Source organism: Phyllostomus hastatus, unplaced genomic scaffold, assembly GCF_019186645.2.
Source record: "Phyllostomus hastatus isolate PE091 unplaced genomic scaffold, TTU_PhHast_1.1 phas_scaffold_129, whole genome shotgun sequence".
Taxonomy (NCBI): Eukaryota; Metazoa; Chordata; class Mammalia; order Chiroptera; family Phyllostomidae; genus Phyllostomus; species Phyllostomus hastatus.
The window spans coordinates 8,308,378-8,324,446 of record NW_025334009.1 but is presented as its reverse complement, the minus strand read 5'-3'; the positions used below and the strand labels follow the sequence as shown (position 1 = coordinate 8,324,446).

The 16,069-nt window shown below is 60.1% G+C and overlaps 1 protein-coding gene across 9 annotated transcripts in view; it reads left to right on the top strand.

Annotated features, from left to right (window-relative positions):
* GASK1A (golgi associated kinase 1A) overlaps window positions 1-16,069 on the top strand; it is a 41,586-nt gene extending 25,517 nt beyond the window's left edge. For all 9 annotated transcript variants that reach the window (XM_045856504.1, XM_045856502.1, XM_045856498.1 and 6 more), the window contains 4 exons: window positions 6,657-7,904; window positions 13,039-13,161; window positions 14,781-14,884; window positions 15,571-16,069. In XM_045856504.1, coding sequence (XP_045712460.1) covers window positions 6,720-7,904; window positions 13,039-13,161; window positions 14,781-14,884; window positions 15,571-15,781 — 1,623 coding nt within the window. In that variant the 5' untranslated portion in view covers window positions 6,657-6,719 and the 3' untranslated portion in view covers window positions 15,782-16,069. The remainder of the gene's footprint in view (window positions 1-6,656; window positions 7,905-13,038; window positions 13,162-14,780; window positions 14,885-15,570) is intronic.

The following is a 16,069-nucleotide window of genomic DNA, read 5'->3' as shown; positions in this document are numbered from 1 at the left end:
GGTTAATAAATACTAACACCTACCTTGTAAGGCTGGCATGCAGCTTAGATGCGCTAATAGAAGCAAAATTCTCCCAACAGCCCCAGGCATATAGTGAACACTGTATAAATGCTAGTTATCATTCTTTGGGGTTTTTTTTTCCTTTTTTCTCTTTCCTGGGAATTGGCCAGGCCAGAAATTACAGGGACAAAAGGTCCTTCTTGTCTTGAAGTTGCTGATGTGGAAGGGAAATCACAGCTCTCCGGTGACGCTGAGCGATGTGGCCTGGCCCAGTGGTGGCGCAGGAGACAGGCAGCCTGGGGTCCCGGCCGCAGCGGAGCAGGCAGCTCCAGCCTCCCCGGGCCCAGCAGGTCTGACTCGGGGAGGAACACCACGTGCCTGGGGGTTCTGACGGGCTGCGCCTGTCGCCTTTGCCCACAGAGGCCTGTGCCAGCCCAGCTCCCCCCTCCTGGGGCCTGACTCTGGGTTCAGCCAAGGGAAGCAGGGTGTGATGAGGTCGGGTCGGCAGCAGTACTCACAGGACGGACATGTGGTTTCAATCCTGCGCGCTGACAATGTGCTCACGTGTCACCTCTCACCCTGGCCACGGCTGTGAAAATTACATCACCGATTTTTTAAAAATGGAACAGAAACTGCATTTCCAAAAGCCCTGTCAGTCTCCCTGAGAGTCTGAGTGGTGATGGATCGGTGATCAGCCTGTGGGGCTGTTTAGAAGGGGGCAGAGGTCAGGGAACGGCACAGAAGGGACTGTCACATCTTTAATGATGACTCCAGAACCAGAACCGGCCTTGGTTTTTATAGCACACACACAGCACCACCATCCCAACCATCACCACCTCAACTACCACCACCACCACCACCATCCCCACCACCAGCATCACCACCGTCACCACCACCACCACCACCACCACCACCAGCATCACCACTGTCACCACCACCACCATCCCCACCACCACTATCCCCACCACCACCACCACCACCTCAACTACCACCACCACCTCAACTACCACCACCACCACCACCATGCCCACCACCAGCATCACCACCGTCACCACCACCACCATCACCACCACCACCAGCATCACCACTGTCACCACCACCACCATCCCCACCACCACTATCCCCACCACCACCACCACCACCTCAACTACCACCACCACCACCACCTCAACTACCACCACCACCACCACCATCCCCACCACCAGCATCACCACCGTCACCACCACCACCATCACCACCACCACTATCCCCACTACCACCACCACCACCTCAACTACCACCACCACCACCACCTCAACTACCACCACCACCACCACCACCACCCCCCCACCACCAGCATCACCACTGTCACCACCACCACCATCACCACCACCACCACCGTCACCACCACCACCACCACCATCCCCACCACCATCCCCACCACCACCCCCACCACCAGCATCACCACTGTCACCACCACCACCACCACCAGCATCACCACCATCACCACCACCACCACCACCATCCCCACCACCATCCCCACCACCACCCCCACCACCAGCATCACCACTGTCACCACCACCACCACCACCAGCATCACCACTGTCACCACCACCACCACCACCATCCCCATCACCATCCCCACCACCACCACCACCACCAGCATCACCACTGTCACCACCACCACCATCACCACCACCACCATCCCCACCACCACCACCACCACCACTACCACCACCGTCACCACCACCACCACCATCACCACCACCACCACCGTCACCACCACCACCACCACCATCCCCATCACCATCCCCACCACCACCCCCACCACCAGCATCACCACTGTCACCACCACCACCACCACCAGCATCACCACTGTCACCACCACCACCACCACCATCCCCATCACCATCCCACCACCACCACCCCCCACCACCAGCATCACCACTGTCACCACCACCACCACCACCAGCATCACCACTGTCACCACCACCACCACCACCATCCCCATCACCATCCCCACCACCACCCCCCACCACCAGCATCACCACTGTCACCACCACCACCACCACCAGCATCACCACTGTCACCACCACCACCACCACCATCCCCATCACCATCCCCACCACCACCACCACCACCAGCATCACCACTGTCACCACCACCACCACCACCAGCATCACCACTGTCACCACCACCACCATCACCACCACCACTATCCCCACCACCACCACCACCACCACCACTACCACCACCACCACCACCATCCCCACCACCATCCCCACCACCACCACCACCCCCACCACCACCCCCCACCACCATCCCCGCCACCATCCCCGCCACCATCCCCGCCACCATTCCCACCACCACCACTATCCCCATCCCCATCCCCACCACCACCACCATCCCCACCACCACCGCCATCACCATCCTCACCACCATCACGACCTTACCACCACCACCATCATCACCACACCATCATCATCATCATCATCATCATCATCATCACTGCATGGCTCCCCTTAGCCTCTTCTCCCACCCAGAAAACTCCCATCAAGACATCCCTGCTGTTAGGTCCTCTTCAGCAGCCAGCGGGTGCCAGGGTTTAGAGCAGGGCATTCGGGGGTGGTCTGGGGAAGGGGCAGCTAGTGCTCCAGAGTGAGAGGTCCAGTCTGGCTGGATCTTCCCACAGTGGAAGACCATTCCTTTCCCTGTGACCCTTTAGGAGCGAGACGAAGTCTCCTGCTGGCGGCTGCAGTACAAACTGTAATCAAGTCCTTTCCTCCAACTGTCCTTGTCTCCCAGACTGGCTCTACGCAAAGGCCACTAGTGAGTGTTGGACTTGCTTTTAAAGTCCTTCTCAAACGACCTCTCTGGTGTCCTCTCCCCATGCCATCTGCCCATCTTCTGGGGACCCTGGTCCATAGGAATGAATACCTGTGGCCAGGCTGCGCCATCGTCATCACAGCCTGAGCCCCATCTGGAGTGACAGTGCGTGTACCCTACCTAGTCAAGGGAAGGATGCGCTACACTTTATCGCTGACCTGCCTTACTGTTACTGTGTTTTTTCGGGCACACAGCATTGTGATTCAATACTTGTACACACTACACAGGCTTCACGGCTGTAAGCTGAGTTACCATCCATCACTGCAGACTTGAACCGCCTTATTGCCGTCTGACCAGGGGCTCACGTTGAGCCCAGCAGAAACCACCCAGGGACCCGAGTTCGCTGGGCTGTGCTAACGGCGAGGCTGAATCACAAACAACCCCACGTCTCGGAGACTTACAACCACCTACACCTTTATCTTGGTCACAGCGCTGGGGCGTGAGTTCTGGTCTGCCCCAGGTGCCTCACCCGGGACTCCCCCCTCTCGTGGCGGAGCCCAGGTTTGCCAGGAGGCCATGCTCACCGCACAAGCACATTGAAAGCCTCTGCTGGACACGGCAAACGTTACGTCCACTCACATCCCATCGGCAAAAGCAAGTCTCGTTGCCCAGGCAAGGGCCGAGGTGGGGGTGTGCTCCACCCTCCTTCAGTGAAACGCGGCGAGGGGAGACGGAGGGGAGGGCCGTGAACAAGTGATTCCCTCACTGACACTGTCCTTCCTTCATGGTCAAGATCTGCCCTCCACCCAGCGCGGAGGTGACGACGGGGAGTTTGGGGGTGGCTCCTGTCCCCAGCCCCCGCGCGGTCCCCGGCTCCTCGGTGGACCTGGCGCTTTACCACTCCGCTGGCTGGCTCCCCTTCCCTCCGTTGCTAGGGAACCGAAACCCACTCTCGTCAATGTCAATGCTCAGTCTTTCCTTTGGCCCCTCGACCTACTCCCCCTGGCTCCCCTCCTTCCTCTCCTCTCCTTCCCGCGTGCCTTCCAGCCCAGTGACTCCTTCCGGTGCCATCCCGGTATCTGCGGGCAGAGCCTCAGCAGGATGACACGTTTCTCACGGCCGAGGCGGCCTCCTCCCGGGGGGACACTTGTGGTTTAATGATGAACGAGTTTCTCTTTCTGACAACCTTGAGTCATGCTCTCAAATATCTCTACTTTTTAACTCTGACATCACCGTGTGCCCAACCAAACCCAGGAAGGGGCGTTTTCAGATCCCAGGAAGAAGGCAGGGGGTGGGTTCGGAAAGTGAAGGCAGAAAAGGGCTGGTCCCACCTCTCCTTTAAATGTACCAAACTGTGCGGCGGGCCCTCGGCCTCTTTCGGTGCGAGTATTTCCCGCCCCGATCCTGGGAGGGAGGAATGAGCTCATTCTCCCCCATTCTGGAGCTGAGGCGATGGGGCAGGAGGCTGTGTAACGAGCTGCTGTAACAAAGCTCAGACGGGCAGGAGCTGGTCGAGAACTCGGCTGCGTCTGCCCCAAAGCCACGTCCCCTGGAACTGGGCCAGCGGGCGTCTTCTCTGAGGAATGAAGGGGAAGCCTCAGTACACGGTGGGAGGCGGGGTTTGAGGAGGGAGGGGAAAAGGGGCACTTGAGAGCCAGACAGTGAAGGTCTCCTGTTCCTCTTTCCCTCCTGCCCCCATCATTGCCAGGCTGCGTGGGGAAGAATGGGGAGGTGGGGGCGGGGTCAGCTGGGGCCTGGGCGGCCGTGGGACTCCCTGGGTTCTGCCTGCAAACTTTCTAGTATGTTGGGTGCCCCCCACCCCCCACTTCTCCTTTCTCTAACATACTCTTTACCATTCAGCTGAATAGTTCTCTTCAGAGGATTTTTTTTTTTTTCAGTTTGATCAAAGCTGCTTTTCTTTCCCCAAAGCCTTGCTTGGGTGGCCCGCGGGGACGTCTGTCTGCTCAGGGCCGTTTGGAACCCCTCTCTCTGCACAGCTGCGCACCCGCCAGCTTCCCCAGGTTGTCTGAAGCCGGGAGCGGGATCAAAACATTCCGTCTCCTTGAAGCATTTGAGAAAGAGGATTTGTTTTTCCCCAGTGGGATCCAAAAGTTCGAGAATCCAGATGACGAATCCAACTCGAACCCATATTTGTCTTTTTTAGAAGGAAGGGGAAAAAAATTAAAAAAAAAAACAAACCCCGAACAGAGTCTTTGTCCGTGACCATTTCTCCTTTTAGTTTTCATGGGAAATACGGGCGTTCTTGCCGGCCGTGTGAGCCCGGACAGATCTCGGCGCTCCGGACTGTTTGGTTTCCTCATCTGTCGGGAGGGGGTGGTGGGATTCCCACCTCCGTGTGTGTTCTGGAGGGTCCCGGGAGAGAGTAACCGACGTGCAGTGGGAAGTGAACACCAGGGAGCAGAGCGGGTCCCGACATGTCCTCTTTTGGGGCGGCCTCTGTAGAAACCCCCACCGCTTCCCCCAGAGCTGCACGCACCAGCTCTTCAAGCAGCACTGTCTGCCGGAACAAAGACTGGGAGCGGTCTGAAAGGCCTTCCCGCGGAGGGGTAGGCAGAGGAGCTCTGGCATGTCCCCCGGCGAACGAGTGTGCGGCCCTGCGGTGACGCCCCACCGACGGAGACAATGGTGCAAAAGATCTCGGGGCACGCCGGCACGCCGGCACGCCAGCCAAAGCCAGGTGTGGGCCGGCCGCCGCCTTTGTGCTAAAGACAGTCACCGTGCGTAGCAGACTGAAAAACGGGCATAGCCACTACGGGCGACAGCACGGAGGTTTCTCGGTATATTGCAGAGACAGTGACCACATGTTGCAAGTTGAAAAGGTTACGAGATGAATACGTTCTTTTTTTCTTAAAGATTTTATTTATTTATTTTTAGAGAGGGAAGGGAGAGGGGAGAAAGAGAGAGAGAGAGAGAGAGAGATCAATGATGTGCGGTTGCTGGGGGCCGTGGCCTGCAACCCAGGCGTGTGCCCTGACAGGGAATCGAACCTGCGACACTTTGGTTCGCAGCCCCTGCTCAATCCACTGAGCTACGCCAGCCAGGGCAATGAATACATTCTGACTCCAAAGCCCAGTGGCCCCAGCAGCTCTTGGCCGTCCTCATTGCGCCCACAGGCCCCCGAGCTCCTTCCTTCCCTGCTTCTGATTGAGTAGTTCTGGGTATGGCCTGTGAATTTGCCTTTCTGACATGCTCCCATGTGATGCTGTTGGTCCCGCCACCACGTGCTGAAAAAACTCACTGCCCCGGGGCGGGGTGTCCTTGCCAGCACCTGCCGTGCTGGTGGCCGGGCAGACAACTTCCTCCTGAGCAAGAGGGGCAGGCAGAAGTGGCGGGCTCCTGCCACCGGCCAGGACTGAGTCACGTGGCCTTGGGTCTCCCCGCCACCTGCGAGGGAGGCTGGTGGCGCCATCCGTAGCCGAGTAGCCGTGTGCCCCTGGTAAGGGGAAGAGTGTGTTTGTGGGAGACGACAGAGTGTCCCGGGGACACACCGGGAGATCAAGAGCGGGCCGGCACCCAGCGGTGGGGACGGATGTGGAAGACACCCTTACAGTGCATGGTGAACAGTGTCATTTGGTGGTGTATTCAAAGGGGGGACCCCAGTCTGCCTGCAGGGGTCCGCAGAGGCTCCCGGGATGCTCCCCTCTGGGGCAGGAGCGCTGCCCGAGGTGCCGGCCCCCCTCAAAGGCAGCGGGGTGTCCTCCACCTGGGCCCCGCTCTCTCCCCTCTGCGGGCATCTGGGAAGGGCCTTCCTTCACCACCCCCACTGCTTGGTGAGCTGGGGCCGACGTTGTCCCAGGTCTCAAATCTTCTTTTTCTGCCCCGTCCCCCAGGCGTCTTGGCTCTGGAGAAAGCTACGTGGCAAGAGGCGGCTGGTGGTGGCATTCTGCCTCCTGATGACTCTGTCTGTGATGGCTGTCCCCTGCTTCCCCGCACAGCCTCAGGATGCCCCGGAGCCCCGGGGGGTGACCGACACCCCTGCTCCCCACGGCCCGCAGGCTCTGAGCTCCCGCTGGAGGCCGCAGACGAGAAGCCTGCGTTTCTGGAGAGGCCGGGCCCCACCCGGGAGTTCCGACCCCGAGTGTGCGGAGGAGCGAGGCCGCCGGAGGGCAGTGGACAAGAGCAGGGCCCCGGGAGGGGAAAGCCGGCATGTAGGGCGGGCCAAGAGGGACATTGCTGTGGCATCATTGGTCGGAGATCTGGGACTCAGCACTCAGCGTCTCGTGCGCCTGAGGGAGGATGAGGTCGAGGCTCCAGGAGCCAGAGACCTGCGGCCCCCTCGGAAGGACGGTCCAGTCCGGGAGGTGCAGAGGGAGACAGGCCCCCTGGCCGGCGCCCTCCCAGGACACCGGAGAGCCGCTGCTGGACTGCCCCTCCGGCCCCATCCAGCCCGCAACAGGGACCTGCCGGGAGCTGGGAACAGAGCCTTGACTGGTGGGCAGAGAGCGTGGGGTCCCACCTCAGCCACAGGGACCCGTCGGTGGCCTGGCTCTGTCCGGGAGCTGCAAGGATCCACCTGGTGTGCCGCTGAGACTCCGGGGCGGGGGGCCAGCGGGCAGGTGCCCCCATGGCTCACGGAGCACGATGTGCAGACCCTCCAGCTGCTGGCCCAGGGGGAGGTGGTGGGCAAAGCCAGGGTCCCCGGCCACGGGCAGGTGCTGCAGGTGGGCTTCTCCGCAGAGGGCGCCCCTCAGGACCCGTCTCCCGGGCTCGGCGGACTCTGCTCCCGGGGGCTCTGCGGCCTGATCAAGAGGCCCGGAGACCTGTCCGAGGTGCTGTCCTTCCACCTGGACCGCGTGCTGGGCCTGCGCCGGAGCCTCCCCGCCGTGGCCCGGCGCTTCCACAGCCCCCTGCTGCCCTACCGCTACACGGACGGGGGCGCGAGGCCCGTCATCTGGTGGGCGCCGGACGTGCGGCACCTGGGCGACCCAGATGACGACCAGAACTCCCTGGCCTTGGGCTGGCTGCAGTACCAGGCCCTGCTGGCGCGCGGCTGCAGCGGGCCGGGCCCGGCGGCGTCGTGCCTGGGCATCCACCGTGCCGAGTGGGCGCGCCTGGCCCTCTTCGACTTCCTGCTGCAGGTACGGGGACCGGGCCGGGCCGGGCCGGGCGGGGCCGGAGAGCCGCGGGAGTGGGGGGACGGCCGGGGCCTCTCCCCCGCAGGCCTGCATTCTGACCACCAAGCCCCACGTGGTCAGTCCCTGGGGTTATTTTTCCAGTCACCCTGAGCTAGAACGGTTTGCACCAGCTCCTGAGAGCTGATGGTTAAAATGTTCAGGAATCGTGTGGCGTGATTGTGAAACACAGGCGTTTTAACAATGAAATGATAGGAACCAAAAATATAATAATTCTATTAGCAACAAAGGTGAGAAGAAACATTCAGAACGCATTACTTCCTAATTCTTTCACTACATTTTTCTTGTTCCCCGGGCTGTGGAGGTTATTACTGTCTACCTCGTGAACACTATGTGATGGTGGCGACACGCCTCCGCCAGCCTCACGCCCGGCCGTGCTGGCAGCTTGGGACTGGCCGGGGTGGGGCGATTCACACCGTGAGAACCAGCCCAGGCTATGTGTCGGGACCTCCCCCACCCCCGGGGAGTGAAACATTTATCAGCCCAGCGCTGTTTACAACGTTACATCCATGACTCAGCAAGGACCCGAGGTGGTTGTGTAATTTATGAATGAGAGAGGGAGAGAGGTAGAAGAAAGAGAGAGACAGAGAGACAGAGGGCAGAGAGAGAAAGAGAGAAAGAGAGAGAGAGAGAGAGAGAGAGAGAGAGAGAGAGAGAGGTGGTGTCGGTCCAGTCCGGGCACTGAAGAGTGAGGAGGAAGCCACAGGGCAGCCGAGGTCCCTGCTGTGCTGGGAAGTAAGCTGGAGTTTCTAGGGACCCTGGGGAAGGGGCTGGAGTTTCAGGGATCCCCAATCAGGGCAGGGGGTACCTGGGGGACAGCAGGCATCAGCCATTTGTGGGCTGGCCCGGGCTGCTCTGTGGCATACACCCGTGAGTCCCTCTGAGTGCCCCACGGGGACGGTGCCCAGGCCCCCGCCGTGGTGACCCCTGGCCCTCCCTGAGTAGCGCCCCCTGCTTGTGTTTTGGGATTAGCTCACAGATAAACCACGTTGGCTTGAATGCTCATCTTGAGGTGTGTCTCTGGAGGAGCTGGGTCCAGGGGTCACCTGGCCTAGTGTGGTTTCTGTACACAAGATGCTTCGTGGAATGTACCTGAGACGGTGCCTGGTGAGTGGTGACATGCTCCACAATAAGCAGGCACTGTCCCCAACACTCGACACGAATCAACTCATCCAATCTTCATGGCAAACGTATGAGTCGGGTACTACATTTACCTCTATTGCAAAGTTGAGAAACAGGCCCAGAGTGGCGAGGTTACTTGCCCAAGGTCGCAGATGGCAGAACGGAGAGGCAGTTTGGACAGTCTGACTCCAGAGCTCACCCTCTCCATCCCGGCCGCCATTCACCTGGCCACGACGGAGGGCGGGAAGAGGGGACCTTTGCAGGGACGCCTGGGGCCTGGAGGCACCTCCTTGCAAAGCCCGGGTCCCCCTGATGCACACACAGCGGCTTTCTGCTCCACACAGAGGCCCTCTGTCCGCCTCCTGGGGCTGCGGTGGGGGGCCCACCCCCGCCGCCTGGGGCCGCTGCGGGATGGAAGCCGCGGCAGCCAAAGCACACACAGGTTGGGCGTGCGGTCAGACGCCACTCAGCTGGCCCCGTGCCACCCCCTCCCCCCGGGCTGCTGCAGACTGGTCAAGTCACACACTCCTGTCTGGCTGATGCTGTTTCTTCCTAGAAACCGCCGGCCAGCGGGAGAGGCCGGGCTGTGGGCTTCCCAGCTCAGGAGCTTGAGGGACCTGCTGACCGGGAGCTGGCTGCAAACCCCACATACAGCCCACTCTGTGGTAGGCTTGCTCCTCTGTCCTGTGTGATCCAGATAAACCCTTGTTCTCCTGCGTGTGCGTGTGTGTGAGCGCGCGCGTGTGTGTGTGTCACGATGTACCACTTACCTGGACACAAAACACGCAAGCCCTGCACACAGACACCCTCCTCATACCCCCACACATCCTATGCTCTGCAAATCCCGTGAGGCACTCTGCATTAGTTAGTGATTGCAGAGATAATGCTGCGTAACAAACCTCTCCAACACGCAGCAGCTTTAAAGCACCTACAATTTCAAGGGACAGTTTCTGCCAACAACGTGCAATGAGTGTGGGAGGGGACCCTGAGCTGCAACAGAGAGGCGGCCCCCGCCGACGCCTTGCGTTCAGCCTCGAGGACCCTGAGCGGAGAGCCCGGCAAACGCGTGATAGGTTCCCGACCCACAGAAACCGTGAGATGACATACGTGCTCCCTTAAGGCACGAACCTCCTGGTAATTTGTTACGCAGCAGCAGGACAGGACTTTGTGAGACAAGGGAGGGCCATGGGGGTGAACACAGTGGGGGGCCCCCTGCAGGCGACAGCCCTGCACTGCGGGGCCCTGAGAGAGCCCCTCCCCCCATCCCCACCCCCATTCCTTCCTCCTCGCCCGAGTCTGGTCTCTGTTGGGACATTTTCTAGAACTGTCTGGTCATATCTTTGCCCCATTTTCTGTTGGGTTGTTGGTCTTTTTCTTAATGGTTTCGAGAGCTCTTTAGAGTTTGGGGAAGTTGTTCTTTTGTTTTCACCGTACTGCACGGTTTCTCTCGGGTTCAATTGTTGTTAAGCTCTGTTTGCAGCCTCTCTGCTGGGCAGACATTTAAAAAACGTTCATGGTAAAATGATCGAGCTTTTCTTTGACAACTTCTAGGTTCGTGTATTTTATTTTAAGAGGCCATCCTCAGTTCAGGGTTATTTTAAAGACTCTCCCATGTGTTTTTATATATTTTTGATCCATCTGGATGGGTTTTTTTTTTTTTTGAAGCGATAAGGCACAAAACAGCGATTTTTTTCTCTCAAATGGCAACCCAAATGTTCCAGCACCATTTGTTAAATAATCAGTCTTTACCCCGGTCTGAAATACTGCCAGTTTCCGTGTGTATGTGGGTCTATTTCTGGGCTCTGTTCCGTTCCGGTAAAGGCTCTATTTCTAGGCCAGAATCACACTGTTTTAATGACTGTGCTCATATTTCATGTTAATAACCAGCGGGGCGTGGGCTCTCTCGTTGCTCTTTCTTAGGATTTCCCTGATACTCCCGCACACGGTTCTCAGGGAAAACTCAGTCAGCCTGTTAGCTCCATCTCCTTCCCCAGTCCCTTCGGGGTTTTATTGGGATCAAGTTAGATTTGTGTGGACTTAGATAGAGGGACTTTATACCCTGACATGTAGCGTCTTCTAGGCAAGAACAGGACGCATCTCTCCATGTGCTCACGCCCCTTGAAGCATCCCGACGTTCCCTTCGGCTGGAGCCTTGATTTCGTGTTGGGGTATTCCTGGGTATCTCTTCTCCCGTGGCGGCTGAAATGGGACCTTTCTCCTCCTTTATGTGTTCTGACCGGTAGCTCTCGGTCTGAGTGAAGGCCCTTATCTCTGTGAATTACTTTGGTTACTGGCCACCTGCTAACCGCATTTTGCCTCACCAGTTGCTGGGTTTGCCCCTGGTTTTCCAAGTTCACCCTCGTTTCATCCGTAATGACTGTTCTGTCTTCTCCTCACCTCTTTCTTCTTTCTCTTACCGCGTTGCATTGCTGGTGCCTCCAGAGCAGCGGTAAACACTGATGGTGCCATGGACGTGACTTGTTTCTGCAGACTTGGGGAAATTTCTGGTGTTTTTGTTGTGGAAGTTTCATTTTTCAAAAAAAGATTTTATTTATTTATTTTAGAGAGGGAGAAGGGAGCGAGAAAGAGAGGGAGAGAGAAACATCAATGTGCGGTTGCCTCTCATGTGCCCCTTGTTGGGGGCCTGGCCTGCAACCCAGGCATGTGCCCTGACTGGGAATCGAACCGGCAACCCTTTGGTTCGCAGACCAGCAATCAACCCACTGAGCCACATCAGCCAGGATCCACTGAGCCACTCCAGCCAGGGCGGATTCATCTTTTAATAGCTGCCGGGTTCTATGTTGATGTTTAAAATTTGGAGTGATCCACACACGTCTTTTCAGATCAGATCTAGTTCTCCTCCACCCATCTCCTCAGAGCCCATCAGCTATTCATCCAAATCCTAAGCTGCTGTCTCAACTTCTTCCCCAGGCTTGGTGCAGGTGGGGCACCCTGCCATGCCTCCCCAGGGCCTCCTGGGAGACCGCCCTCTGTCGGGATCCCCCAGAGGAGAGTGAGAGTTAGTGCGAGTTCCCTCCCCCAAGCCCTGACCTCCCCGAAGCCTCATAAAACCTTTCACAGACAGCCAGTCTGTGTGGGACCAGCCCCCTGCCCTCCCAGGAGAGGGAAGCTGCCCCCCTACCGTGCCCTGACCCCAGGCTGCAGGCCAGCCCAGCCCAGAGCCACCCTTTCCACTCGGAAGGATCCCGTGGCTGCTCCCACGTTGAGGGAGGGCTCCGGCCTGGTGGGCTGGTAGGCAGGGGTGATGGGGGACACGGGCCGCCAGGGACAGCCAGCAGCTCTTCTGGAATCCACTGACCCAGGTCATTTTTTCAAAAAGGGGGAAAAGAGTCAAATCCTGAAGGGCTGTGGGAATGACACTTGCACTTGGTCTGGTTTGGTTGCTAGTCTGCTGTTGCTTAAACTGCATTTCTCTTAAGTGGAAAGAATAGCTGGAGGGTGTGGCACAGGAATCGAACTGGAAATCGGGCCCGGCCAGGCCCTTTCTGTTAGACATTTAAATGGGTGAAGGATTTGGGGAAGCCAGCCATGCACGCGCTGCTGGAGGGCCCAAAATTCCCAGCAGCTTTCTCTGGAGACAAACATGGCTGCAGGTTGAAATCGGCACGGGATGGCCTGTGTGGTCTCCCAGTAGACCCATGGTCAGCGTCAGAACCCAGGCCTCAGGCCAGAGCTCCGGAGCAGCTGCAGATGGAGCCGAGGGTGCGGCTGGAAACCCATGCCGGGCTGAGGCCTGAGGAAACGGCTCTTGGTGTGCAGGGCGGGCTGCCGCCGGCCAGAGAAGCGGAGCGGGAGTCCCAGTAGGAGCCGGAGGCCAGCTCCAGAGCCAGCGAGGACCGTCCCCAGCGTGTGGCCCAGGGGCCAGGCCTGGGTGCTGGGCCACACGCTGGGGACACGCGCTGTGCCGCCCACCCTGAGAAGATGGGTGTCCCCACAGGTCCACGACCGCCTGGATCGCTACTGCTGCGGCTTTGAGCCCGAGCCCGCCGAGCCCTGCGCGGAGGAGGGCCTCCGAGAGAAGTGCGGGAACCCGGGCGAGCTGCGGCTGGTCCACATCCTGGTAGGCGCCCTCGTCTCCCAGACGCCCGTCTTCCCCCCTCCCGCGGAAGATGCTGCGAGCGGGCTGCAGAGACTGTGCCGCCTGGGGGTTCCCAGTCCTGTGCATTTTAGCAGCAGAGCCCGTTGTGTGAACAATACATACAACTGAGAGAAGTGCAGCTTTGAGAATGGGGTCGAGGCGTCGGGTGGGGCAGGAGCCTTTTTCACCGACTCCACGGTCCCCAGGAGATGCCAGGGGGCCCCGAGGGCCCCTGGACGCAGAGAGTCAGAGCCGTGCATGCGGTCGGCAGCCTCCTTGTGCTAGTCAACACGCACACTGTGACCTGGAACCAGCCTGGCTGGTTGGGGGCAGCGACGGAGCTCTCTCCGTGGGCCCGATAACTCCCAGGCAGGCGACCTAACCAGAGGAACACTGACTTGCTGCCCCCGTTGAAGCTGGCACCCGGGGCGGGAAGCGCTGTGCCCAGACCATCAGAGGGATGCGCTCGGGGGCAGGATGGCCACTCGTCCGTCCCGCACGAGGAGTCAGGGGCCCCTGTGCAGGCAGGGCCTCTCCCCCAGTGAGGCCTGGTGTCCGTGCGGCCTCACCAGACCGGTTGCTTCTGGTGGGCGGTGGTCTGGTGGGCGGCGTCCCAGGCTGAGCTTCAGGCGGCACACACCAGCCTGGCGGCCAGGGCTCCCGCTGGGTGTTGGGAATGCTCCATCCCCGGCCCCCAGAGCCGCTCGCCCCTTCCTCAGTCAGAGGTAAGGCTTTCTGCCCATCATTTACCCTGATGGGCAGCCGTTTAACTGACCCTTCGGTCTTCAGAGGGAGGAGTCACCAGGCTTCGAGAGACAGACGAGTCCTGCTGTGGGGAGAGGGGTGAGGAGGGAAAAGGGGCAGAAACGGGGGGAGCCGGGGTCCTGGAGACAAATATTCATCATCTGAACCGAGGCCACTGGAGAGAGTTATGGGAAATTGCCACGACATCCTGGAGAATGTTCAGGCATGGGGTGTGTGCACCGGGTGGGGGAGGTGCGAAAGAATTCTCCGCCGCTGGGCTAGTTTTGAGGAGGTCTAGGAGACGCTAAACTCTGCTCCCCGAGGAGGAGAGTGTCGTGTGTTCTCAGGGACACGCCCAGGTGTGTTGGGGGGCAAGGGGTGAGGGTGCATGGGTGCCTTCCACCCCGCAGTCCCGCTGGGCAGTGTAACCTCTGCACCTGCCCATTCTCACGGTGCCCCTCACCCCTCGGGCCACCAGAGCGAGACTCGGCCCCTCTGCCTTGCAGTCCCCCAGGGTGGCACCGTGGTTTGGGCCCGGTTTGAACCAGCCCGCTACTTATCAGCAGTGGGACCTGGTGCGAATTACTTCTCTGTGCCTTGTTTCTGGAAAGGGGGGTTCACACGAGGGGCCCCCTTCTAAGCGTGCTGGGAGGGCTCCCTGGGACGATGCCTGGAAGACTGAGCAGTGTCAGCGCCGGGCCAGCTGGCGGCTCAGCATCTGGACAAGTGGCAGGGCGGGTGGTGGGACGGCAGCTCAGGGCCCCCAAGCCCCTCCACTCCCCCAACAGCGCCCACGGGCACCAGCTAGGCCGCACCCTCACCCACCTCTGTCTCCGCCCCGCCCCTCTTTCCCCGAGGTCCGGAGCAGTGACCCGTCTCACCTGGTCTACATCGATAACGCCGGCCACCTTCAGCGGCCGGAGGACAAGCTGAACTTCCGGCTGCTGGAGGGCATCGACGGGTGAGTGCCGGAGGGGCTGGGTGCAGGTTCAGGGACAGAGGCTGGGCGGCCCTGCTGTACACTGTGGGCCTTCAACCGTGAGGCCCGAGAAGCCCTCCGTCCATCCTCAGACAAGAGCCATTAGACCTGGGCCTCGGGAAGGGGGGTGGGCCCGGGGGAAGCTGAGAAGGCATAGAGCCAGCAGCAGGCCCTTCATCTTCTGGATGGAGCGCCCCCTCCCCTAACTCCCAGAGGGCCTCCTGGCCCCACAGCACACCGGCTGCCCTGCCGGGCTGTGGGCAGGCAAACCCTTCCCTCGTCCCAGTGGATGGCCGGCTAGCCTGGCCGCCTGTCCTCCCTGCCCAGGCCTGGAAGGCAGCTCAGCCTTCCTAGGACTCCTCCTGGCATTGGCCAGGCGGAGCAGCGGGCGTTGCGCCGGGAGGGCAGAGACGATTCGCCCCGTGACTCTGGGGGACGGGCCCCACCTGGAAGCTTCACCCGCTGCCTGCTTCCACAGCTGAGCGGGAGGGAGAGCCCCGGGTTGTTTCTCACTGAGGGCGGGCGGCCCCTGGGACTCTGCAGGCTGGCCTCGCCAGGGCTCCCCAGCTGTGTCCCGCCTAGCCACCTGGCCTCGCCTGTCGCCAAAACGCTCCGAGATCACGTTTGTGTTTCCTTTCCATTCTGACGTCCGGGGGACGTTCGTCCAGGTTCCCTGAGTCTGCCGTGAAGGTCCTCCAGTCAGGGTGTCTGCAGAACTTGCTGCTCAGGTCGCTGCAGAGGGACCCCGTGTTCTGGGAGAGCCAAGGCGGGCGACAGGGGCTGAGGCAGGCGCTGCAGACCCTGGAGCGGCGAGGACAGGTCCTTCTGCGGCACATCCGGGAGCACAACCTGACAGTCTTCGGGGACGAGGACCCATGAGCCCCGCGCCGCCCAGGCAGGGCTCCCGCTTCGCCGGTGGGGTGCTCACGACACGACCTGAGCGGACGCGCCCCCATGCTGATGGCCACGCTGCCCTGGGCTCGCTCATCTGAAGACAAAAGGGGACAAGCCAGAGCCTGGAGGGCACCACAGGTGTCACGGGTGTGTCACCTCCCTGGGACGGTGCACGGGGTGGGTGGTGAGTTCTCACTGTCACCACATTCGTTTCTGCCCTGTCGGCTCTGGTCATGTGCTTCCTTGCACCAATAAAAACATTCAAGAATGTTC